Source organism: Taudactylus pleione, unplaced genomic scaffold (genome assembly GCF_031769625.1).
Source record: "Taudactylus pleione unplaced genomic scaffold, aTauple2 ptg002175l, whole genome shotgun sequence".
NCBI lineage: Eukaryota > Metazoa > Chordata > Amphibia > Anura > Myobatrachidae > Taudactylus > Taudactylus pleione.
Window position 1 is genome coordinate 79249 of NW_028286569.1, and position 27983 is coordinate 107231.

General features: G+C 51.1%; 2 protein-coding genes across 2 annotated transcripts in view; one reads left to right on the forward strand and one right to left on the reverse strand.

The window, feature by feature from the left end:
• CYP20A1 (cytochrome P450 family 20 subfamily A member 1) overlaps positions 1–8480 on the reverse strand; it is a 72989-nt gene extending 64509 nt beyond the window's left edge. The window contains exon 1 of the mRNA XM_088465839.1: positions 8155–8480. Coding sequence (XP_088321965.1) covers positions 8155–8226 — 72 coding nt within the window. The 5' untranslated portion in view covers positions 8227–8480. The remainder of the gene's footprint in view (positions 1–8154) is intronic.
• Positions 8382–27983, forward strand: part of LOC148433684 (alpha-aspartyl dipeptidase-like) — an 87838-nt gene continuing 68236 nt past the window's right edge. The window contains exons 1-2 of the mRNA XM_088465840.1: positions 8382–8467; positions 23427–23560. Of these exons, the coding sequence (XP_088321966.1) occupies positions 23460–23560 (101 nt within the window). The 5' untranslated portion in view covers positions 8382–8467; positions 23427–23459. The remainder of the gene's footprint in view (positions 8468–23426; positions 23561–27983) is intronic.

The following is a 27983-nucleotide window of genomic DNA, read 5'->3' on the forward strand; positions in this document are numbered from 1 at the left end:
TATAACAGTTACATATTGGGGGTGAGGTGTAATGAGGGGAGTGGGGCAGTGTGTGTGTATATAACAGTTACATATTGGGGGTGAGGTGTAATGAGGGGAGTGGGGCAGTGTGTGTGTATATAACAGTTACATATTGGGGGTGAGGGGTAATGAGGGGAGTGGGGCAGTGTGTGTATATAACAGTTACATATTGGGGGTGAGGTGTAATGAGGGGAGTGGGGCAGTGTGTATATATAACAGTTACATATTGGGGGTGAGGTGTAATGAGGGGAGTGGGGCAGTGTGTGTATATATAACAGTTACATATTGGGGGTGAGGTGTAATGAGAGGAGTGGGGCAGTGTGTGTGTATATAACAGTTACATATTGGGGGTGAGGTGTAATGAGGGGAGTGGGGCAGTGTGTGTATATAACAGTTACATATTGGGGGTGAGGTGTAATGAGGGGAGTGGGGCAGTGTGTATATAACAGTTACATATTGGGGGTGAGGTGTAATGAGGGGAGTGGGGCAGTGTGTGTATATAACAGTTACATATTGGGGGTGAGGTGTAATGAGGGGAGTGGGGCAGTGTGTGTGTATATAACAGTTACATATTGGGGGTGAGGTGTAATGAGGGGAGTGGGGCAGTGTGTGTGTATATAACAGTTACATATTGGGGGTGAGGTGTAATGAGGGGAGTGGGGCAGTGTGTGTGTATAACAGTTACATATTGGGGGTGAGGTGTAATGAGGGGAGTGGGGCAGTGTGTGTATATAACAGTTACATATTGGGGGTGAGGTGTAATGAGGGGAGTGGGGCAGTGTGTGTGTATATAACAGTTACATATTGGGGGTGAGGTGTAATGAGAGGAGTGGGGCAGTGTGTGTATATAACAGTTACATATTGGGGGTGAGGTGTAATGAGGGGAGTGGGGCAGTGTGTGTGTATATAACAGTTACATACTGGGGGTGAGGTGTAATGAGAGGAGTGGGGCAGTGTGTGTATAACAGTTACATATTGGGGGTGAGGTGTAATGAGAGGAGTGGGGCAGTGTGTGTGTATATAACAGTTACATATTGGGGGTGAGGTGTAATGAGGGGAGTGGGGCAGTGTGTATATATAACAGTTACATATTGGGGGTGAGGTGTAATGAGGGGAGTGGGGCAGTGTGTATATATAACAGTTACATATTGGGGGTGAGGTGTAATGAGGGGGAGTTGGGCAGTGTGTGTATATAACAGTTACATATTGGGGGTGAGGTGTAATGAGGGGAGTGGGGCAGTGTGTGTATAACAGTTACATATTGGGGGTGAGGTGTAATGAGGGGGAGTTGGGCAGTGTGTGTATATAACAGTTACATATTGGGGGTGAGGTGTAATGAGGGGGAGTGGGGCAGTGTGTGTATATAACAGTTACATATTGGGGGTGAGGTGTAATGAGAGGAGTGGGGCAGTGTGTGTATATAACAGTTACATATTGGGGGTGAGGTGTAATGAGAGGAGTGGGGCAGTGTGTGTATAACAGTTACATATTGGGGGTGAGGTGTAATGAGGGGAGTGGGGCAGTGTGTGTATATAACAGTTACATATTGGGGGTGAGGTGTAATGAGGGGAGTGGGGCAGTGTGTGTATATAACAGTTACATATTGGGGGTGAGGTGTAATGAGGGGAGTGGGGCAGTGTGTGTATATAACAGTTACATATTGGGGGTGAGGTGTAATGAGGGGGAGTTGGGCAGTGTGTGTATATAACAGTTACATATTGGGGGTGAGGTGTAATGAGGGGAGTGGGGCAGTGTGTGTGTGTATAACAGTTACATATTGGGGGTGAGGTGTAATGAGGGGAGTGGGGCAGTGTGTGTGTATATAACAGTTACATATTGGGGGTGAGGTGTAATGAGGGGAGTGGGGCAGTGTGTGTATATAACAGTTACATATTGGGGGTGAGGTGTAATGAGGGGAGTGGGGCAGTGTGTGTATATAACAGTTACATATTGGGGGTGAGGTGTAATGAGGGGGAGTGGGGCAGTGTGTGTATATATAACAGTTACATATTGGGGGTGAGGTGTAATGAGGGGAGTGGGGCAGTGTGTGTGTATATAACAGTTACATATTGGGGGTGAGGTGTAATGAGGGGAGTGGGGCAGTGTGTGTATATAACAGTTACATATTGGGGGTGAGGTGTAATGAGGGGAGTGGGGCAGTGTGTGTATATATAACAGTTACATATTGGGGGTGAGGTGTAATGAGGGGAGTGGGGCAGTGTGTGTGTATATAACAGTTACATATTGGGGGTGAGGTGTAATGAGAGGAGTGGGGCAGTGTGTGTGTATATAACAGTTACATATTGGGGGTGAGGTGTAATGAGGGGAGTGGGGCAGTGTGTGTATATAACAGTTACATATTGGGGGTGAGGTGTAATGAGGGGAGTGGGGCAGTGTGTGTATATAACAGTTACATATTGGGGGTGAGGTGTAATGAGGGGAGTGGGGCAGTGTGTGTATATAACAGTTACATATTGGGGGTGAGGTGTAATGAGGGGAGTGGGGCAGTGTGTGTATATAACAGTTACATATTGGGGGTGAGGTGTAATGAGGGGAGTGGGGCAGTGTGTATATAACAGTTACATATTGGGGGTGAGGTGTAATGAGAGGAGTGGGGCAGTGTGTGTGTATATAACAGTTACATATTGGGGGTGAGGTGTAATGAGGGGAGTGGGGCAGTGTGTGTGTATATAACAGTTACATATTGGGGGTGAGGTGTAATGAGGGGAGTGGGGCAGTGTGTGTATATAACAGTTACATATTGGGGGTGAGGTGTAATGAGGGGAGTGGGGCAGTGTGTATATAACAGTTACATATTGGGGGTGAGGTGTAATGAGGGGAGTGGGGCAGTGTGTGTATAACAGTTACATATTGGGGGTGAGGTGTAATGAGGGGAGTGGGGCAGTGTGTGTATATAACAGTTACATATTGGGGGTGAGGTGTAATGAGGGGAGTGGGGCAGTGTGTGTATATAACAGTTACATATTGGGGGTGAGGTGTAATGAGGGGAGTGGGGCAGTGTGTGTATATAACAGTTACATATTGGGGGTGAGGTGTAATGAGGGGAGTGGGGCAGTGTGTGTGTATATAACAGTTACATATTGGGGGTGAGGTGTAATGAGAGGAGTGGGGCAGTGTGTGTATATAATAGTTACATATTGGGGGTGAGGTGTAATGAGGGGAGTGGGGCAGTGTGTGTATATAATAGTTACATATTGGGGGTGAGGTGTAATGAGGGGAGTGGGCAGTGTGTGTATATAACAGTTACATATTGGGGGTGAGGTGTAATGAGGGGAGTGGGGCAGTGTGTGTGTATATAACAGTTACATATTGGGGGTGAGGTGTAATGAGGGGAGTGGGGCAGTGTGTGTATATAACAGTTACATATTGGGGGTGAGGTGTAATGAGGGGAGTGGGGCAGTGTGTGTATATAACAGTTACATATTGGGGGTGAGGTGTAATGAGGGGAGTGGGGCAGTGTGTGTATATAACAGTTACATATTGGGGGTGAGGTGTAATGAGGGGAGTGGGGCAGTGTGTGTATATAACAGTTACATATTGGGGGTGAGGTGTAATGAGGGGAGTGGGGCAGTGTGTGTGTATATAACAGTTACATATTGGGGGTGAGGTAATGAGGGGAGTGGGGCAGTGTGTGTATATAATAGTTACATATTGGGGGTGAGGTGTAATGAGGGGAGTGGGGCAGTGTGTGTATATTGGGGGTGAGGTGTAATGAGAGGAGTGGGGCAGTGTGTGTGTATATAACAGTTACATATTGGGGGTGAGGTGTAATGAGGGGGAGTGGGGCAGTGTGTGTATATAACAGTTACATATTGGGGGTGAGGTGTAATGAGAGGAGTGGGGCAGTGTGTGTATATAACAGTTACATATTGGGGGTGAGGTGTAATGAGGGGGAGTGGGGCAGTGTGTGTGTATATAACAGTTACATATTGGGGGTGAGGTGTAATGAGGGGAGTGGGGCAGTGTGTGTATATAACAGTTACATATTGGGGGTGAGGTGTAATGAGGGGAGTGGGGCAGTGTGTGTATATATAACAGTTACATATTGGGGGTGAGGTGTAATGAGGGGAGTGGGGCAGTGTGTGTGTATATAACAGTTACATATTGGGGGTGAGGTGTAATGAGAGGAGTGGGGCAGTGTGTGTGTATATAACAGTTACATATTGGGGGTGAGGTGTAATGAGGGGAGTGGGGCAGTGTGTGTATATAACAGTTACATATTGGGGGTGAGGTGTAATGAGGGGAGTGGGGCAGTGTGTGTATATAACAGTTACATATTGGGGGTGAGGTGTAATGAGGGGAGTGGGGCAGTGTGTATATATAACAGTTACATATTGGGGGTGAGGTGTAATGAGGGGAGTGGGGCAGTGTGTGTGTATAACAGTTACATATTGGGGGTGAGGTGTAATGAGGGGAGTGGGGCAGTGTGTGTGTATATAACAGTTACATATTGGGGGTGAGGTGTAATGAGAGGAGTGGGGCAGTGTGTGTGTATATAACAGTTACATATTGGGGGTGAGGTGTAATGAGGGGAGTGGGGCAGTGTGTGTATATAACAGTTACATATTGGGGGTGAGGTGTAATGAGGGGAGTGGGGCAGTGTGTGTATATAACAGTTACATATTGGGGGTGAGGTGTAATGAGGGGAGTGGGGCAGTGTGTATATATAACAGTTACATATTGGGGGTGAGGTGTAATGAGGGGAGTGGGGCAGTGTGTGTATATAACAGTTACATATTGGGGGTGAGGTGTAATGAGGGGAGTGGGGCAGTGTGTGTGTATATAACAGTTACATATTGGGGGTGAGGTAATGAGGGGAGTGGGGCAGTGTGTGTATATAATAGTTACATATTGGGGGTGAGGTGTAATGAGGGGAGTGGGGCAGTGTGTGTATATTGGGGGTGAGGTGTAATGAGAGGAGTGGGGCAGTGTGTGTATATAACAGTTACATATTGGGGGTGAGGTGTAATGAGGGGAGTGGGGCAGTGTGTGTATATTGGGGGTGAGGTGTAATGAGGGGAGTGGGGCAGTGTGTGTATATAACAGTTACATATTGGGGGTGAGGTGTAATGAGGGGAGTGGGGCAGTGTGTGTATATAACAGTTACATATTGGGGGTGAGGTGTAATGAGGGGAGTGGGGCAGTGTGTGTGTATATAACAGTTACATATTGGGGGTGAGGTAATGAGGGGAGTGGGGCAGTGTGTGTATATAATAGTTACATATTGGGGGTGAGGTGTAATGAGGGGAGTGGGGCAGTGTGTGTATATTGGGGGTGAGGTGTAATGAGGGGAGTGGGGCAGTGTGTGTATATAACAGTTACATATTGGGGGTGAGGTGTAATGAGGGGAGTGGGGCAGTGTGTGTGTATATAACAGTTACATATTGGGGGTGAGGGGTAATGAGGGGGAGTGGGGCAGTGTGTGTATATAACAGTTACATATTGGGGGTGAGGGGTAATGAGGGGAGTGGGGCAGTGTGTGTATATAACAGTTACATATTGGGGGTGAGGTGTAATGAGGGGAGTGGGGCAGTGTGTGTATATTGGGGGTGAGGTGTAATGAGGGGAGTGGGGCAGTGTGTGTATATAACAGTTACATATTGGGGGTGAGGTGTAATGAGGGGGAGTGGGGCAGTGTGTGTATATAACAGTTACATATTGGGGGTGAGGTGTAATGAGGGGAGTGGGGCAGTGTGTGTGTATATAACAGTTACATATTGGGGGTGAGGGGTAATGAGGGGAGTGGGGCAGTGTGTGTATATAACAGTTACATATTGGGGGTGAGGTGTAATGAGGGGAGTGGGGCAGTGTGTATATATAACAGTTACATATTGGGGGTGAGGTGTAATGAGGGGAGTGGGGCAGTGTGTGTATATAACAGTTACATATTGGGGGTGAGGTGTAATGAGGGGAGTGGGGCAGTGTGTGTGTATATAACAGTTACATATTGGGGGTGAGGGGTAATGAGGGGAGTGGGGCAGTGTGTGTATATAACAGTTACATATTGGGGGTGAGGTGTAATGAGGGGAGTGGGGCAGTGTGTGTATATTGGGGGTGAGGTGTAATGAGGGGAGTGGGGCAGTGTGTGTATATAACAGTTACATATTGGGGGTGAGGTGTAATGAGGGGAGTGGGGCAGTGTGTGTATATTGGGGGTGAGGTGTAATGAGGGGAGTGGGGCAGTGTGTGTATATAACAGTTACATATTGGGGGTGAGGTGTAATGAGGGGAGTGGGGCAGTGTGTGTGTATATAACAGTTACATATTGGGGGTGAGGGGTAATGAGGGGAGTGGGGCAGTGTGTGTATATAACAGTTACATATTGGGGGTGAGGTGTAATGAGGGGAGTGGGGCAGTGTGTGTATATAACAGTTACATATTGGGGGTGAGGTGTAATGAGGGGAGTGGGGCAGTGTGTGTGTATATAACAGTTACATATTGGGGGTGAGGTGTAATGAGGGGAGTGGGGCAGTGTGTGTATATAACAGTTACATATTGGGGGTGAGGTGTAATGAGGGGAGTGGGGCAGTGTGTGTGTATATAACAGTTACATATTGGGGGTGAGGTAATGAGGGGAGTGGGGCAGTGTGTGTATATAATAGTTACATATTGGGGGTGAGGTGTAATGAGGGGAGTGGGGCAGTGTGTGTATATTGGGGGTGAGGTGTAATGAGGGGAGTGGGGCAGTGTGTGTATATAACAGTTACATATTGGGGGTGAGGTGTAATGAGGGGAGTGGGGCAGTGTGTGTGTATATAACAGTTACATATTGGGGGTGAGGGGTAATGAGGGGGAGTGGGGCAGTGTGTGTATATAACAGTTACATATTGGGGGTGAGGGGTAATGAGGGGAGTGGGGCAGTGTGTGTATATAACAGTTACATATTGGGGGTGAGGTGTAATGAGGGGAGTGGGGCAGTGTGTGTATATTGGGGGTGAGGTGTAATGAGGGGAGTGGGGCAGTGTGTGTATATAACAGTTACATATTGGGGGTGAGGTGTAATGAGGGGGAGTGGGGCAGTGTGTGTATATAACAGTTACATATTGGGGGTGAGGTGTAATGAGGGGAGTGGGGCAGTGTGTGTGTATATAACAGTTACATATTGGGGGTGAGGGGTAATGAGGGGAGTGGGGCAGTGTGTGTATATAACAGTTACATATTGGGGGTGAGGTGTAATGAGGGGAGTGGGGCAGTGTGTATATATAACAGTTACATATTGGGGGTGAGGTGTAATGAGGGGAGTGGGGCAGTGTGTGTATATAACAGTTACATATTGGGGGTGAGGTGTAATGAGGGGAGTGGGGCAGTGTGTGTGTATATAACAGTTACATATTGGGGGTGAGGGGTAATGAGGGGAGTGGGGCAGTGTGTGTATATAACAGTTACATATTGGGGGTGAGGTGTAATGAGGGGAGTGGGGCAGTGTGTGTATATTGGGGGTGAGGTGTAATGAGGGGAGTGGGGCAGTGTGTGTATATAACAGTTACATATTGGGGGTGAGGTGTAATGAGGGGAGTGGGGCAGTGTGTGTATATAACAGTTACATATTGGGGGTGAGGTGTAATGAGGGGAGTGGGGCAGTGTGTATATATAACAGTTACATATTGGGGGTGAGGTGTAATGAGGGGAGTGGGGCAGTGTGTGTATATAACAGTTACATATTGGGGGTGAGGTGTAATGAGGGGAGTGGGGCAGTGTGTGTATATTGGGGGTGAGGTGTAATGAGGGGAGTGGGGCAGTGTGTGTATATAACAGTTACATATTGGGGGTGAGGTGTAATGAGGGGAGTGGGGCAGTGTGTGTGTATATAACAGTTACATATTGGGGGTGAGGGGTAATGAGGGGAGTGGGGCAGTGTGTGTATATAACAGTTACATATTGGGGGTGAGGTGTAATGAGGGGAGTGGGGCAGTGTGTGTATATAACAGTTACATATTGGGGGTGAGGTGTAATGAGGGGAGTGGGGCAGTGTGTGTGTATATAACAGTTACATATTGGGGGTGAGGTGTAATGAGGGGAGTGGGGCAGTGTGTGTGTATATAACAGTTACATATTGGGGGTGAGGTGTAATGAGGGGAGTGGGGCAGTGTGTGTGTAGACTAGGGGCATTACCGGGTACAGGTACAGCACCGCTCCCACCAGCAGCAGCAGGAAGGTGATGGCGAATATAGCGAAGTCCAACATCCCGGCCCCAGCAGTAGGATCAGGTCCAGCACCGGCACACAGAGACACCCCGGGGGGGACAGCGGGAGCCGGAACACAGAGACACCTCAGCTGTCTGTCAACCTCTCAGGCAGCAGCTGCTCGGAGTCTCAGCAGCTCGGTCATCGGCACCGCCCCCTGACACAGACGCGACGAATCGATTCTGGCATCCTATCCCGGAAGCCGCCGGCGCTAGCTGGGAGTGACACGTCGTGGCGGGAAGGTGAGGCGGCCGGGCCGGGGTCTGAGGGCGCCGCTCACCGGGGGGAGACACTGACCGGGGCCCGGGCTGCTGGCTCTATGGCGGCTACAGAGTCCGGCCCGCATAAGAGGCGTGTAATGTGCCCGGAGAAATGCCCCCACACAGTGCCAGCCCACCACCCGCTACCAGCCCATCACCCTCTACCAGTGCCAGCCCATCACTTACTACCATTAGCAGCTAATCACCCGCTACCAGCCCATCACCCGCTATCAGTGCCAGCCCATCACTTACTACCAGTGCCAGCCCACCACCCGCTACCAGCCCATCACCCTCTATCAGTGCCAGCCCACCACCCGCTTCCAGCCCATCACCCTCTACCAGTGCCAGCCCACCACCCGCTACCAGCCCATCACCCGCTATCAGTGCCTGCCCACCACCCGCTACCAGCCCATTACCCTCTACCAGTGCCAGCCCACCACCCGCTACCAGCCCATCACCCTCTACCAGTGCCAGCCCACCACCCGCTACCAGCCCATCACCCGCTATCAGTGCCTGCCCACCACCCGCTACCAGCCCATTACCCTCTACCAGTGCCAGCCCACCACCCGCTACCAGCCCATCACCCTCTACCAGTGCCAGCCCACCACCCGCTACCAGCCCATCACCCGCTATCAGTGCCAGCCCACCACCCGCTACCAGCCCATCACCCGCTATCAGTGCCTGCCCACCACCCGCTACCAGCCCATCACCCTCTACCAGTGCCAGCCCACCACCCGCTACTAGCCCATCACCCTCTACCAGTGCCAGCCCACCACCCGCTACCAGCCCATCACCCTCTACCAGTGCCAGCCCACCACCCGCTACCAGCCCATCACCCTCTACCAGTGCCAGCCCTCCACCCGCTACCAGCCCATCACCCGCTATCAGTGCCAGCCCACCACCCGCTACCAGCCCATCACCCTCTACCAGTGCCAGCCCATCACTTACTACCATTAGCAGCTAATCACCCGCTACCAGCCCATCACCCGCTATCAGTGCCAGCCCATCACTTACTACCAGTGCCAGCCCACCACCCGCTACCAGCCCATCACCCTCTATCAGTGCCAGCCCACCACCCGCTTCCAGCCCATCACCCTCTACCAGTGCCAGCCCACCACCCGCTACCAGCCCATCACCCGCTATCAGTGCCTGCCCACCACCCGCTACCAGCCCATTACCCTCTACCAGTGCCAGCCCACCACCCGCTACCAGCCCATCACCCTCTACCAGTGCCAGCCCACCACCCGCTACCAGCCCATCACCCGCTATCAGTGCCTGCCCACCACCCGCTACCAGCCCATTACCCTCTACCAGTGCCAGCCCACCACCCGCTACCAGCCCATCACCCTCTACCAGTGCCAGCCCACCACCCGCTACCAGCCCATCACCCGCTATCAGTGCCAGCCCACCACCCGCTACCAGCCCATCACCCGCTATCAGTGCCTGCCCACCACCCGCTACCAGCCCATCACCCTCTACCAGTGCCAGCCCACCACCCGCTACTAGCCCATCACCCTCTACCAGTGCCAGCCCACCACCCGCTACCAGCCCATCACCCTCTACCAGTGCCAGCCCACCACCCGCTACCAGCCCATCACCCTCTACCAGTGCCAGCCCTCCACCCGCTACCAGCCCATCACCCGCTATCAGTGCCAGCCCACCACCCGCTACCAGCCCATCACCCTCTACCAGTGCCAGCCCATCACTTACTACCATTAGCAGCTAATCACCCGCTACCAGCCCATCACCCGCTATCAGTGCCAGCCCATCACTTACTACCAGTGCCAGCCCACCACCCGCTACCAGCCCATCACCCTCTATCAGTGCCAGCCCACCACCCGCTTCCAGCCCATCACCCTCTACCAGTGCCAGCCCACCACCCGCTACCAGCCCATCACCCGCTATCAGTGCCTGCCCACCACCCGCTACCAGCCCATTACCCTCTACCAGTGCCAGCCCACCACCCGCTACCAGCCCATCACCCTCTACCAGTGCCAGCCCACCACCCGCTACCAGCCCATCACCCGCTATCAGTGCCTGCCCACCACCCGCTACCAGCCCATTACCCTCTACCAGTGCCAGCCCACCACCCGCTACCAGCCCATCACCCTCTACCAGTGCCAGCCCACCACCCGCTACCAGCCCATCACCCGCTATCAGTGCCAGCCCACCACCCGCTACCAGCCCATCACCCGCTATCAGTGCCTGCCCACCACCCGCTACCAGCCCATCACCCTCTACCAGTGCCAGCCCACCACCCGCTACTAGCCCATCACCCTCTACCAGTGCCAGCCCACCACCCGCTACCAGCCCATCACCCTCTACCAGTGCCAGCCCACCACCCGCTACCAGCCCATCACCCTCTACCAGTGCCAGCCCTCCACCCGCTACCAGCCCATCACCCGCTATCAGTGCCAGCCCACCACCCGCTACCAGCCCATCACCCGCTATCAGTGCCTGCCCACCACCCGCTACCAGCCCATCACCCTCTACCAGTGCCAGCCCACCACCCGCTACCAGCCCATCACCCTCTACCAGTGCCAGCCCACCACCCGCTACCAGCCCATCACCCGCTATCAGTGCCAGCCCACCACCCGCTACCAGCCCATCACCCGCTATCAGTGCCAGCCCACCACCCGCTACCAGCCCATCACCCGCTATCAGTGCCAGCCCACCACCCGCTATCAGCCCATCACCCTCTACCAGTGCCAGCCCACCACCCGCTACCAGCCCATCACTTACTACCATTAGCAGCTAATCACCCGCTACCAGCCCATCACCCGCTACCAGTGCCAGCCCATCACTTACGACCATTAGCAGCTAATCACCCGATACCAGCCCACCACCCGCTACCAGTGGCAGCCCATCACTTACTACCAATAGCCGCTAATCACCCGCTACCAGTGCCAGCCCATCACTTACTACCATTAGCAGCTAATCACCCGCTACCAGCCCATCACCCGCTACCAGTGCCAGCCCATCAGTTACTACCATTAGCAGCTAATCACCCGATAGCAGCCCACCACTCGCTACCAGTGCCAGCCCATCACTTACTACCATTAGCAGCTAATCACCCGATACCAGCCCACCACCCGCTATCAGTGCCAGCCCATCACTAACTACCATTAGCAGCTAATCACCCGATATCAGCCCAACACCCGCTACCAGTGCCAGCCCATCACTTACTACCATTAGCAGCTAATCACCCGATACCAGCCCACCACCCGCTATCAGTGCCAGCCCATCACTTACTGCCATTAGCAGCTAATCACCCGCTATCAGTGCCAGCCCATCACCTACTACCATTAGCAGCTAATCACCCGCTACCAGTGCCAGCCCATCACTTACTACCATTTGCAGCTAATCACCCGCTACCAGTGCCAGCCCATCACTTACTGCCATTAGCAGCTAATCACCCGCTACCAGCCCACCACCCGCTACCAGTGCCAGCCCATCACTTACTACCATTAGCAGCTAATCACCCGCTACCAGCCCATCACCCGCTACCAGTGCCAGCCCATCACTTACTACCATTAGCAGCTAATCACTCGCTACCAGCCCACCACCCGCTACCAGTGCCAGCCCATCACTTACTACCATTAGCCGCTAATCACCCGCTACCAGTGCCAGCGCATCACTTACTACCATTAGCAGCTAATCATCCGCTATCAGCCCACCACCCGCTACCAGTGCCAGCCCATCACTTACTGCCATTAGCAGCTAATCACCCGATACCAGCCCACCACCCGCTATCAGTGCCAGCCCATCACTTACTACCATTAGCAGCTAATCACCCGCTACCAGCCCACCACCCGCTACCAGTGCCAGCCCATCACTTACTGCCATTAGCCGCTAATCACCCGCTACCAGTGCCAGCCCATCACTTACTACCATTAGCAGCTAATCACCCGATACCAGCCCACCACCCGCTATCTGTGCCAGCCCATCACTTACTACCATTAGCAGCTAATCACCCGATATCAGCCCACCACCCGCTACCAGTGCCAGCCCATCACTTACTACCATTAGCAGTTAATCACCCGCTACCAGTGCCAGCCCATCACTTACTACCATTAGCAGCTAATCACCCGATACCAGCCCACCACCCGCTATCAGTGCCAGCCCATCACTTACTACCATTAGCAGCTAATCACCCGATATCAGCCCACCACCCGCTACCAGTGCCAGCCCATCACTTACTACCATTAGCAGCTAATCACCCGCTACCAGTGCCAGCCCATCACTTACTACCATTAGCAGCTAATCACCCGATACCAGCCCACCACCCGCTACCAGTGCCAGCCCATCACTTACTACCATTAGCCGCTAATCACCCGCTACCAGTGCCAGCCCATCACTTACTACCATTAGCAGCTAATCACCCGCTATCAGCCCACCACCCGCTACCAGTGCCAGCCCATCACTTACTGCCATTAGCAGCTAATCACCCGCTACCAGTGCCAGCCCATCACTTACTACCATTAGCAGCTAATCACCCGCTACCAGTGCCAGCCCATCACTTACTACCATTAGCAGCTAATCACCTGTTACCAGCCCACCACCCGCTACCAGTGCCAGCCCTTCACTTACTACCATTAGCAGCTAATCACCCGCTACCAGCCCATCACCCGCTACCAGTGCCAGCCCATCACTTACTACCATTAGCAGCTAATCACCTGTTACCAGCCCACCACCCGCTACCAGTGCCAGCCCATCACTTACTACCATTAGCAGCTAATCACCCGCTACCAGCCCATCACCCGCTACCAGTGCCAGCCCATCACTTACTACCTTTAGCAGCTAATCACCTGTTACCAGCCCACCACCCGCTACCAGTGCCAGCCCATCACTTACTACCATTAGCAGCTAATCACCCGCTACCAGTGCCAGCCCATCACTTACTACCATTACCAGCTAATCACCCGCTATCAGCCCACCACCCGCTACCAGTGCCAGCCCATCACTTACCTTTAGCAGCTAATCACCCGCTATCAGCCCATCACCCGCTACCAGTGCCAGCCCATCACTTACTGCCATTAGCAGCTAATCACCCGCTACCAGTGCCAGCCCATCACTTACTACCATTAGCAGCTAATCATCCGCTATCAGCCCACCACCCGCTACCAGTGCCAGCCCATCACTTACTGCCATTAGCAGCTAATCACCCGATACCAGCCCACCACCCGCTATCAGTGCCAGCCCATCACTTACTACCATTAGCAGCTAATCACCCGCTACCATCCCACCACCCGCTACCAGTGCCAGCCCATCACTTACTGCCATTAGCCGCTAATCACCCGCTACCAGTGCCAGCCCATCACTTACTACCATTAGCAGCTAATCACCCGATACCAGCCCACCACCCGCTATCAGTGCCAGCCCATCACTTACTACCATTAGCAGCTAATCACCCGATATCAGCCCACCACCCGCTACCAGTGCCAGCCCATCACTTACTACCATTAGCAGTTAATCACCCGCTACCAGTGCCAGCCCATCACTTACTACCATTAGCAGCTAATCACCCGATACCAGCCAACCACCCGCTATCAGTGCCAGCCCATCACTTACTACCATTAGCAGCTAATCACCCGATATCAGCCCACCACCCGCTACCAGTGCCAGCCCATCACTTTCTACCATTAGCAGCTAATCACCCGCTACCAGTGCCAGCCCATCACTTACTACCATTAGCAGCTAATCACCCGATACCAGCCCACCACCCGCTACCAGTGCCAGCCCATCACTTACTACCATTAGCCGCTAATCACTCGCTACCAGTGCCAGCCCATCACTTACTACCATTAGCAGCTAATCACCCGCTATCAGCCCACCACCCGCTACCAGTGCCAGCCCATCACTTACTGCCATTAGCAGCTAATCACCCGATACCAGCCCACCACCCGCTATCAGTGCCAGCCCATCACTTACTACCATTAGCAGCTAATCACCCGCTACCAGCCCACCACCCGCTACCAGTGCCAGCCCATCACTTACTGCCATTAGCCGCTAATCTCCCGCTACCAGTGCCAGCCCATCACTTACTACCATTAGCAGCTAATCACCCGCTACTAGTGCCAGCCCATCACTTACTACCATTAGCAGCTAATCACCCGCTACCAGCCCATCACCCGCTACCAGTGCCAGCCCATCACTTACTACCTTTAGCAGCTAATCACCTGTTACCAGCCCACCACCCGCTACCAGTGCCAGCCCATCACTTACTACCATTAGCAGCTAATCACCCGCTACCAGTGCCAGCCCATCACTTACTACCATTACCAGCTAATCACCCGCTATCAGCCCACCACCCGCTACCAGTGCCTTTCCATCACTTACCTTTAGCAGCTAATCACCCGCTATCAGCCCATCACCCGCTACCAGTGCCAGCCCATCACTTACTGCCATTAGCAGCTAATCACCCGCTACCTGTGCCAGCCCATCACTTACTGCCATTAGCAGCTAATCACCCGCTACCAGCCCATCACCCGCTACCAGTGCCAGCCCATCACTTACTGCCATTAGCAGCTAATCACCCGCTATCAGCCCACCACCCGCTACCAGTGCCAGCCCATCACTTACTACCATTAGCAGCTAATCACCCGATACCAGCCCACCACCCGCTATCAGTGCCAGCCCATCACTTACTACCATTAGCAGCTAATCACCCGATATCAGCCCACCACCCGCTACCAGTGCCAGCCCATCACTTACTACCATTAGCAGCTAATCACCCGCTACCAGTGCCAGCCCATTACTTACTACCATTAGCAGCTAATCTCCCGATACCAGCCCACCACCCGCTACCAGTGCCAGCCCATCACTTACTACCATTAGCAGCTAATCACCCGCTACCAGCCCATCACCCGCTACCAGTGCCAGCCCATCACCTACTACCATTAGCAGCTCATCACCCGCTAGCAGTGCCAGCCCATCACTTACTACCATTAGCAGCTAATCACCCGATACCAGCCCACCACCCGCTACCCGTGCCAGCCCATCACTTACTACCATTAGCAGCTAATCACCCGCTACCAGCCCATCACCCGCTACCAGTGCCAGCCCATCACTTACTGCCATTAGCAGCTAGTCACCCGCTATCAGCCCACCACCCGCTATCAGTGCCAGCCCATCACTTACTACCATTAGCAGCTAGTCACCCGCTACCAGCCCATCACCCGCTACCAGTGCCAGCCCTTCACTTACTACAATTAGCAGCTAATCACCCACTACCAGCCCATCACCCGCTACCAGTGCCAGCCCATCACTTACTACCATTAGCAGCTAATCACCCGCTACCAGCCCACCACCCGCTACCAGTGCCAGCCCATCACTTACTACCATTAGCAGCTAATCACCCGCTACCAGTGCCAGCCCATCACTTACAACCATTAGCAGCTAATCACCCGCTACCAGTGCCAGCCCATCACTTACTGCCATTAGCAGCTAATCACCCGCTACCAGTGCCAGCCCATCACTTACTACCATTAGCAGCTAATCACCCGCTATCAGCCCACCACCCGCTACCAGTGCCAGCCCATCACTTTCTACCGTTAGCAGCTAATCACCCGCTATCAGCCCGCCACCTGCTACCAGTGCCAGCCCATCACTTACTACCATAGCAGCTAATCACCCGCTATCAGCCCATCACCCGCTACCAGTGCCAGCCCATCACCTACTACCATTAGCAGCTAATCACCCGCTACCAGTGCCAGCCCATCACTTACTACCATTAGCAGCTAATCACCCGCTATCAGCCCACCACCCGCTACCAGTGCCAGCCCATCACTTTCTACCGTTAGCAGCTAATCACCCGCTATCAGCCCGCCACCCGCTACCAGTGCCAGCCCATCACTTACTACCATAGCAGCTAATCACCCGCTATCAGCCCATCACCCGCTATCAGTGCCAGCCCATCACTTACTACCATTAGCAGCTAGTCACCCGCTACCAGCCCATCACCCGCTACCAGTGCCAGCCCATCACTTACTACAATTAGCAGCTAATCACCCGCTACCAGCCCATCACCCGCTACCAGTGCCAGCCCATCACTTACTACCATTAGCAGCTAATCACCCGATACCAGCCCACCACCCGCTACCAGTGCCAGCCCATCACTTACTGCCATTAGCAGCTAATCACCCGCTACCAGTGCCAGCCCATCACTTACTACCATAGCAGCTAATCACCCGCTATCAGCCCACCACCCGCTACCAGTGCCAGCCCATCACTTTCTACCGTTAGCAGCTAATCACCCGCTATCAGCCCGCCACCCGCTACCAGTGCCAGCCGATCACTTACTACCATAGCAGCTAATCACCCGCTATCAGCCCGCTACCAGTGCCAGCCCATCACTTACTACCATTAGCAGCTAATCACCCGCTACCAGCCCACCACCCGCTACCAGTGCCAGCCCATCACTTACTACCATAGCAGCTAATCACCCGCTATCAGCCCAGCACCCGCTACCAGTGCCAGCCCATCACTTACTACCGTTAGCAGCTAATCACCCGCTACCAGTTCCAGCCCATCACTTACTACCATAGCAGCTAATCACCCGCTATCAGCCCGCTACCAGTGCCAGCCCTTCACTTACTACCATTAGCAGCTAATCACCCGCTACCAGCCCACCACCCGCTACCAGTGCCAGCCCATCACTTACTACCATAGCAGCTAATCACGCGCTATCAGCCCACCACCCGCTACCAGTGCCAGCCCATCACTTTCTACCATTAGCAGCTAATCACCCGCTATCAGCCCACCACCCGCTATCAGTGCCAGCCCATCACTTACTAGCATTAGCAGCTAGTCACCCGCTACCAGCCCATCACCCGCTACCAGTGCCAGCCCATCACTTACTACAATTAGCAGCTAATCACCCGCTACCAGCCCATCACCCGCTACTAGTGCCAGCCCATCACTTACTACCATTAGCAGCTAATCACCCGATACCAGCCCACCACCCGCTACCAGTGCCAGCCCATCACTTACTGCCATTAGCAGCTAATCACCCGCTACCAGTGCCAGCCCATCACTTACTACCATAGCAGCTAATCACCCGCTATCAGCCCACCACCCGCTACCAGTGCCAGCCCATCACTTTCTACCGTTAGCAGCTAATCACCCGCTATCAGCCCGCCACCCGCTACCAGTGCCAGCCGATCACTTACTACCATAGCAGCTAATCACCCGCTATCAGCCCGCTACCAGTGCCAGCCATCACTTACTACCATTAGCAGCTAATCACCCGCTACCAGCCCACCACCCGCTACCAGTGCCAGCCCATCACTTACTACCATAGCAGCTAATCACCCGCTATCAGCCCAGCACCCGCTACCAGTGCCAGCCCATCACTTACTACCGTTAGCAGCTAATCACCCGCTATCAGCCCGCCACCCGCTACCAGTTCCAGCCCATCACTTACTACCATAGCAGCTAATCACCCGCTATCAGCCCGCTACCAGTGCCAGCCCTTCACTTACTACCATTAGCAGCTAATCACCCGCTACCAGTGCCAGCCCATCACTTACTACCATAGCAGCTAATCACGCGCTATCAGCCCACCACCCGCTACCAGTGCCAGCCCATCACTTTCTACCGTTAGCAGCTACTCACCCGCTATCAGCCCACCACCCGCTACCAGTGCCAGCCCATCACTTTCTACCGTTAGCAGCTAATCACCCGCTATTAGCCCGCCACCCGCTACCAGTGCCAGCCCATCACTTACTACCATAGCAGCTAATCACCCGCTATCAGCCCGCTACCAGTGCCAGCCCATCACTTACTACCATTAGCAGCTAATCACCCGCTACCAGCCCACCACCCGCTACCAGTGCCAGCCCATCACTTACTACCATAGCAGCTAATCACCCGCTATCAGCCCAGCACCCGCTACCAGTGCCAGCCCATCACTTTCTACCGTTAGCAGCTAATCACCCGCTATCAGCCCGCCACCCGCTACCAGTGCCAGCCCATCACTTACTACCATAGCTGCTAATCACCCGCTATCAGCCCGCTACCAGTGCCAGCCCATCACTTACTACCATTAGCAGCTAATCACCTGCTACCAGCCCACCACCCGCTACCAGTGCCAGCCCATCACTTACTACCATAGTAGCTAATCACGCGCTATCAGCCCACCACCCGCTACCAGTGCCAGCCCATCACTTTCTACCTTTAGCAGCTAATCACCCGCTATCAGCCCGCCACCCGCTACCAGTGCCAGCCCATCACTTACTACCTTAGCAGCTAATCACCCGCCATCAGCCCACCACCCGCTACCAGTGCCAGCCCATCACTTACTACCATAGCAGCTAATCACCCGCTACCAGCCCACCACCCGCTACCAGTGCCAGCCCATCACTTACTACCGTTAGCAGCTAATCACCCGCTATCAGCCCACCACCCGCTATCAGTGCCAGCCCATCACTTACTACCATTAGCAGCTAATCACCCGCTATCAGCCTGCCACCCGCTACCAGTGCCAGCCCATCACTACCATTAGCAGCTAATCATCCGCTACCAGTGCCAGCCTCACCCTGCTTTGACAATGCTGCTACCACCTTCTGACGGGCCCTGGGGGCAGCCCAGCATAATCTTCCCCTGCCCATCATTGCCCAGCTCGCTGCCCTTCAGCTCCATTCGCCTGCACCTCCCCCTTTGTACTACCCATCATTCAGCACAGATCTGTGCCCTCTTACACCTACAGCATCTGTTCTGCGTTATATAATACTGAGACGCGTCGCTACGTGTTGCCATTCCCACACTCTCCTCTGTATGGGCGGGATACACCAAGCACCACATTGTGGTTTAGCAACGCCGTGTGCATGAATAGACGTGCGCTCCCAATAAGCGATCAGAGCTGTACTTTGTGATGTGCGACTTATAAGTATATGACCCGGGAGTCTCTGCGCATGTGCGAGCCGCAGAGGACCCTGGGAGGGACATATTGCCTGTACTCACTGGCTGACGCACACACACAATATGTCAGCCACTGTGTACCCAGCATAAGACACATGGTCGGTGGCGATTTGTGGATAGGGTTATGTGATTATTAGATTAATAGTCTTGTTTATGGTAACTGCAATAAAAAGTCACCTAATGAGCCCCCAAATTCCGAGTGTCTAGTGAGCATGTCATTATGGAGGGGGGGGTGTAATGAAGGGGATACATTAATGGTGCATAGTTATATAATTGCTGCGTTATCTCATATTTAGAAATGGAGTGGTGCTTCACTTCTATACCTATAGCATTTGTTGTACCAGTGTGCCTATTACATTATTATATACAGACACATACAAATTGCCGACATTAATGCTGTCAACAGCCAAAATGTCCGCAGGTAGTAATGTTATTTAAAGCATTGTAACTGTGCTGGTATTATAACCTTAAACGTCATAGTGAAGCATCATGTATAAAGTTATAATGCCAACACTTTTAAAATTCTTTAATTAACATCACTACCACGTCCGCATAGTCCCAATAACAGTATTACTATTTACTTAGTGACTGCTTCCCTGGGGCTCAGCTTCCTGTCCTGCTGCAGGCTCTGTATATATAGTTACTCTCACTACTAGGTGTCCAATATTACAGCAGCTGGGGAAGGCATACATATAAAGTGCATTCTATTGCTCACACTCTTCCAAGTGTTTCTTGATGCCCTTTATTATCATTATAGCTTTTCTCTAAGACGCCACAAAACTTCACAGCGCCGGACAATCAGAGTTACTACCCATGTAAAATAACGTAGTGTCAGTACACAGGAGATGTAGAAGTGAGACAAAGGGTCCTGCTGGTGAGAGATGACCGTCTAGAGGAGAGAGCTGAGACAGTAAGAACTAGTGGGACTGGAGCTAGTAGAACAGACAGAAGGACAAGTATAGGGTGCAGTATAACAGACAGGAGGAGTAGTAACAGGTGCAGTATAACAGGCAGTGGGAGTAGTATCAGTTGTAGGTATAACAGGCAGGGGGAGTAGTAACAGGTGCAGTATAACAGGCAGAGGGAGTAGTAACAGGTGCAGTATAACAGGCAGGGGGAGTAGTATCAGGTGTAGGTATAACAGGCAGGGGGAGTAGTATCAGGTGTAGGTATAACAGGCAGAGGGAGTAGTATCAGGTGTAGGTATAACAGGCAGAGGGAGTAGTGTCAAGTGTAGGTATAACAGGCAGAGGGAGTAGTATCAGGTGTAGGTATAACAGGCAGAGGGAGTAGTATCAGGTGTAGGTATAACAGGCAGAGGGAGTAGTATCAGGTGTAGGTATAACAGGCAGTGGGAGTAGTATCAGGTGTAGGTATAACAGGCAGAGGGAGTAGTATCAGGTATAGGTATAACAGGCAGAGGGAGTAGTATCAGGTATAGGTATAACAGGCAGAGGGAGTAGTATCAGGTGTAGGTATAACAGGCAGAGGGAGTAGTATCAGGTGTAGGTATAACAGGCAGGGGGAGTAGTATCAGGTGTAGGTATAACAGGCAGAGGGAGTAGTGTAAAGTGTAGCTATAACAGACAGGAGGAGTAGTATCAGGTGCAGTATGGCAGGCAGAGGGTGTAGTATCAGGTGTAGGTATAACAGGCAGAGGGAGTAGTATTAGGTGTAGGTATAACAGGCAGGGTGAGTAGTATAAGATGTAGGTATAACAGGCAGAGGGAGTAGTATTAGGTGTAGGTATAACAGGCAGGGTGAGTAGTATAAGATGTAGGTATAACAGGGAGAGGGAGTAGTATCAGGTGTAGGTATAACAGGCAGAGGGAGTAGTATTAGGTGTAGGTATAACAGGCAGGGGGAGTAGTATAAGGTAGGTATAACAGGCAGAGGGAGTAGTATCAGGCGTAGGTATAACAGGCAGGCGGAGTAGTATCAGGTGTAGGTATAACAGGCAGGGGGAGTAGTGTCAGGTGTAGGTATAACAGGCAGAGGGAGTAGTATCAGGTGTAGGTATAACAGGCAGTGGGAGTAGTATCAGGTGTAGGTATAACAGGCAGAGGGAGTAGTATCAGGTGTAGGTATAACAGGCAGAGGGAGTATCAGGTGTAGGTTAAACAGGTAGAGGGAGTAGTATCAGGTGTAGGTATAACAGGCAGAGGGAGTAGTATCAGGTGTAGGTATAACAGGCTGAGGGAGTAGTATCAGGTGTAGGTATAACAGGCAGGCGGAGTAGTATCAGGTGTAGGTATAACAGGCAGGGAGAGTAGTATCAGGTGTAGGTATAGCAGGCAGGGGGAGTAGTATCAGGTGTAAGTATAACAGGCAGAGGGAGTATCAGGTGTAGGTATAACAGGCAGAGGGTGTAGTATCAGGTGTAGGTATAACAGGCAGGGGAAGTAGTATCAGGTGTAGGTATAACAGGCAGGGGAAGTAGTATCAGGTGTAGGTATAACAGGCAGGGGGAGTAGTATAAGGTGTAGGTATAACAGGCAGGGGGAGTAGTATCAGGTGTGGGTATGACAGGCAGAGGGAGTAGTATCAGGTGTAGGTATAACAGGCAGAGGGAGTAGTGTCAGGTGTAGGTATAACAGGCAGAGGGAGTAGTGTCAGGTGTAGGTATAACAGGCAGAGGGAGTAGTGTCAGGTGTAGGTGTAACAGGCAGAGGGAGTAGTGTCAGGTGGAGGTATAACAGGCAGGGGGAGTAGTGTCAGGTATAGGTATAACAGGCAGGGGGAGTAGTATCAGGTGTAGGTATAACAGGCAGAGGGAGTAGTATCAGGTGTAGGTATAACAGGCAGAGGGAGTAGTATCAGGTGTAGGTATAACAGGCAGGGGGAGTAGTATCAGGTGTAGGTATAACAGGCAGGGGGAGTAGTATCAGGTGTAGGTATAACAGGCAGGGGGAGTAGTATCAGGTGTAGGTATAACAGGCAGAGGGAGTAGTATCAGGTGTAGGTATAACAGGCAGAGGGAGTAGTATCAGGTGTAGGTATAACAGGCAGAGGGAGTAGTATCAGGTGTAGGTATAACAGGCAGAGGGAGTAGTATCATGTGTAGGTATAACAGGCAGAGGGTGTAGTATCAGGTGTAGGTATAACAGGCAGAGGGAGTAGTATCAGGTGTAGGTATAACAGGCAGAGGGAGTAGTATCAGGTGTAGGTATAACAGGCAGGTGAAGTAGTTTCAGGTGTAGGTATAACAGGCAGGGGGAGTAGTATCAGGTGTAGGTATAACAGGCAGGGGGAGTAGTATCAGGTGTAGGTATAACAGGCAGAGGGAGTAGTATCAGGTGTAGGTATAACAGGCAGGGGGAGTAGTATCAGGTGTAGGTATAACAGGCAGGGGGAGTAGTATCAGGTGTAGGTATAACAGGCAGGGGGAGTAGTATCAGGTGTAGGTATAACAGGCACTGAGGTTCTCCATGTGTGACGGGTTACATGTAATATAGATGTATGAGTGGTATAAATAGGCCCCATATCCTCATGTATCATACATCCCGTGGTGAGTGCTGCATTGAGGTTCTCCATGTGTGACGGGTTACATGTAATATAGATGTATGAGTGGTATAAATAGGCCCCATAGCCTCATGTATCATACATCCCGTGGTGAGTGCTGCACTGAGGTTCTCCATGTGTGACGGGTTACATGTAATATAGATGTATGAGTGGTATAAATAGGCCCCATAGCCTCATGTATCATACATCCCGTGGTGAGTGCTGCACTGAGGTTCTCCATGTGTAACGGGTTACATGTAATATAGATGTATGAGTGGTATAAATGTATTTATCAACTGGTTTTGTCCAAGTCTTTAGTTTTCTGTTGATTTCTCTGCCTCCTGTCTTCTTATGATGCAGCTGATGACCTTTAGCCTGTAGGACGTTTCCTTGTACTTAGATCAGCGTTATATATGCTGGTTCAGGGTAATAAAGTGCAGAAAATCACGTTACTCTTGCAGTAGAGAGAGCACCGGATGTGCTGATCTCAGTGACTGTGTGCCACAACTTTACCCCACAGCTCCCATTCTCTGCCGGAGACCCAGCATCAAGGATGACACCGAGAAGGCATCTGCTGCTCATATCCAACTCAACTCTCCACGGAGGGGGGTACCTGGAACACTGCCAAGACCACATACAGAGGTTTCTAGGGGAGTAAGTGAACTAAGTTACTGATTACTGCTTTGTTACTGACACGTTACTGATTGCTGCTGTGTTACTGACACGTTACTGATTGCTGCTGTGTTACTGACACCTTACTGATTGCTGCTGTGTTACTGACACGTTACTGATTGCTGCTGTGTTACTGACACGTTACTGATTGCTGCTGTGTTACTGACACCTTACTGATTGCTGCTGTGTTACTGACACCTTACTGATTGCTGCTGTGTTACTGACACGTTACTGATTGCTGCTGTGTTACTGACACCTTACTGATTGCTGCTGTGCTACTGACACGTTACTGATTGCTGCTGTGTTACTGACACGTTACTGATTGCTACTGTGTTACTGACACGTTACTGATTGCTGTTACTGACACGTTACTGATTGCTGCTGTGTTACTGACACGTTACTGATTACTGCTGTGTTACTGACACCTTACTGATTGCTGCTGTGTTACTGACACCTTACTGATTGCTGCTGTGTTACTGACACCTTACTGATTGCTGCTGTGTTACTGACACCTTACTGATTGCTGCTGTGTTACTGACACATTACTGATTGCTGCTGTGTTACTGACACGTTACTGATTGCTGCTGTGTTACTGACACCTTACTGATTGCTGCTGTGTTACTAACACTTTACTGATTGCTGCCGTGTTACTGACACCTTACTGATTGCTGCCGTGTTACTGACACGTTACTGATTGCTGCTGTGTTACTGACACGTTACTGATTGCTGTTACTGACACGTTACTGATTGCTGCTGTGTTACTGACACCTTACTGATTGCTGCTGTGTTACTGACACCTTACTGATTGCTGCTGTGTTACTGACACCTTACTGATTGCTGCTGTGTTACTGACACCTTACTGATTGCTGCTGTGTTACTGACACGTTACTGATTACTGCTGTGTTACTGACACGTTACTGATTGCTGCTGTGTTACTGACACCTTACTGATTGCTGCTGTGTTACTGACACGTTACTGATTGCTGCTGTGTTACTGACACGTTACTGATTGCTGCTGTGTTACTGACATCTTACTGATTGCTGCTGTGTTACTGACATGTTACTGATTGCTGCTGTGTTACTGACACCTTACTGATTGCTGCTGTGTTACTGACACGTTACTGATTGCTGCTGTGTTACTGACACCTTACTGATTGCTGCTGTGTTACTGACACGTTACTGATTGCTGCTGTGTTACTGACACGTTACTGATTGCTGCTGTGTTACTGACACGTTACTGATTGCTGCTGTGTTACTGACACGTTACTGATTGCTGCCGTGTTACTGACACATTACTGATTACTGCCGTGTTACTGACACGATACTGATTGCTGCCGTGTTACTGACACCTTACTGATTGCTGCCGTGTTACTGACACCTTACTGATTGCTGCCGTGTTACTGACACCTTACTGATTGCTGCCGTGTTACTGACACCTTACTGATTGCTGCCGTGTTACTGACACCTTACTGATTGCTGCCGTGTTACTGACACCTTACTGATTGCTGCTGTGTTACTGACACGTTACTGATTGCTGCTGTGTTACTGACACGTTACTGATTGCTGCTGTTACTGACACGTTACTGACTGCTGCTGTGTTACTGACACCTTACTGATTGCTGCTGTGTTACTGACACGTTACTGCTGCTGTGTTACTGACACCTTACTGATTACTGCTGTGTTACTGATTGCTACTGTGTTACTGACACCTTACTGATTGCTGCTCTGTTACTAACACAGTGATTGCTGCTGTGTTACTGACACGTTACTGAATGCTGCTGTGTTACTGACACCTTACTGATTGCTGCTGTGTTACTGACATCTTACTGATTGCTACTGTGTTACTGACACGTTACTGATTGCTGCTGTGTTACTGACACGTTATTGATTACTGCTGTGTTACTGACCCGTTACTGATTGCTGCTGTGTTACTGACACGTTACTGATTGCTGCTGTGTAACTGACACGTTACTGATTGCTGCTGTGTTACTGACCCGTTACTGATTGATGCTGTGTTGCTGACACCTTACTGATTGCTGCTGTGTTACTGACACCTTACTGATTGCTGCTGTGTTAATGCCACGTTACTGATTGCTGCTGTGTTACTGACCCGTTACTGATTGATGCTGTGTTACTGACACCTTACTGATTGCTGCTGTGTTACTGACACCTTACTGATTGCTGCTGTGCTACTGACACATTACTGATTGCTGCTGTGTTACTGACACGTTACTGATTGCTACTGTGTTACTGACACGTTACTGATTGCTGTTACTGACACGTTACTGATTGCTGCTGTGTTACTGACACGTTACTGATTACTGCTGTGTTACTGACACCTTACTGATTGCTGCTGTGTTACTGACACCTTACTGATTGCTGCTGTGTTACTGACACCTTACTGATTGCTGCTGTGTTACTGACACCTTACTGATTGCTGCTGTGTTACTGACACATTACTGATTGCTGCTGTGTTACTGACACGTTACTGATTGCTGCTGTGTTACTGACACGTTACTGATTGCTGCTGTGTTACTGACACCTTACTGATTGCTGCTGTGTTACTAACACTTTACTGATTGCTGCCGTGTTACTGACACCTTACTGATTGCTGCCGTGTTACTGACACGTTACTGATTGCTGCTGTGTTACTGACACGTTACTGATTGCTGTTACTGACACGTTACTGATTGCTGCTGTGTTACTGACACCTTACTGATTGCTGCTGTGTTACTGACACCTTACTGATTGCTGCTGTGTTACTGACACCTTACTGATTGCTGCTGTGTTACTGACACCTTACTGATTGCTGCTGTGTTACTGACACCTTACTGATTGCTGCTGTGTTACTGACACGTTACTGATTACTACTGTGTTACTGACACGTTACTGATTGCTGCTGTGTTACTGACACCTTACTGATTGCTGCTGTGTTACTGACACGTTACTGATTGCTGCTGTGTTACTGACACGTTACTGATTGCTGCTGTGTTACTGACATCTTACTGATTGCTGCTGTGTTACTGACATGTTACTGATTGCTGCTGTGTTACTGACACGTTACTGATTGCTGCTGTGTTACTGACACGTTACTGATTGCTGCTGTTACTGACACGTTACTGACTGCTGCTGTGTTACTGACACCTTACTGATTGCTGCTGTGTTACTGACACGTTACTGCTGCTGTGTTACTGACACCTTACTGATTACTGCTGTGTTACTGATTGCTACTGTGTTACTGACACCTTACTGATTGCTGCTCTGTTACTAACACACTGATTGCTGCTGTGTTACTGACACGTTACTGAATGCTGCTGTGTTACTGACACCTTACTGATTGCTGCTGTGTTACTGACATCTTACTGATTGCTACTGTGTTACTGACACGTTACTGATTGCTGCTGTGTTACTGACACGTTATTGATTACTGCTGTGTTACTGACCCGTTACTGATTGCTGCTGTGTTACTGACACGTTACTGATTGCTGCTGTGTAACTGACACGTTACTGATTGCTGCTGTGTTACTGACCCGTTACTGATTGATGCTGTGTTGCTGACACCTTACTGATTGCTGCTGTGTTACTGACACCTTACTGATTGCTGCTGTGTTAATGCCACGTTACTGATTGCTGCTGTGTTACTGACCCGTTACTGATTGCTGCTGTGTTGCTGACACCTTACTGATTGCTGCTGTGTTACTGACACCTTACTGATTGCTGCTGTGTTACTGACACGTTACTGATTACTGCTGTGTTACTGACCCGTTACTGATTGCTGCTGTGTTACTGACACGTTACTGATTGCTGCTGTGTTACTGACACGTTACTGATTGCTGCTGTGTTACTGACACGTTACTGATTGCTGCTGTGTTACTGACACCTTACTGATTGCTGCTGTGTTACTGACACCTTACTGATTGCTGCTGTGTTACTGCCACGTTACTGATTGCTGCTGTTTTACAGACACCTTACTGATTGCTGCTGTTACTGACACGTTACTGATTGCTGCTGTGTTACTGACACGTTACTGATTGCTGCTGTGTTACTGACACGTTACTGATTGCTGCTGTGTTACTGACACGTTACTGATTGCTGCTGTGTTACTGACACCTTACTGATTTCTGCTGTGTTACTGACACGTTACTGATTTCTGCTGTGTTACTGACACGTTACTGATTGCTGCTGTGTTACTGACACGTTACTGATTGCTACTGTGTTACTGACACGTTTCTGATTGTTGCTGTGTTACTGACACGTTACTGATTGCTGCTGTGTTACTGACACGTTACTGATTGCTGCTGTGTTACTGACATCTTACTGATTGCTGCTGTGATACTGACACGTTACTGATTGCTGCTGTGTTACTGACACCTTACTGATTGCTCCTGTGTTACTGCCACGTTACT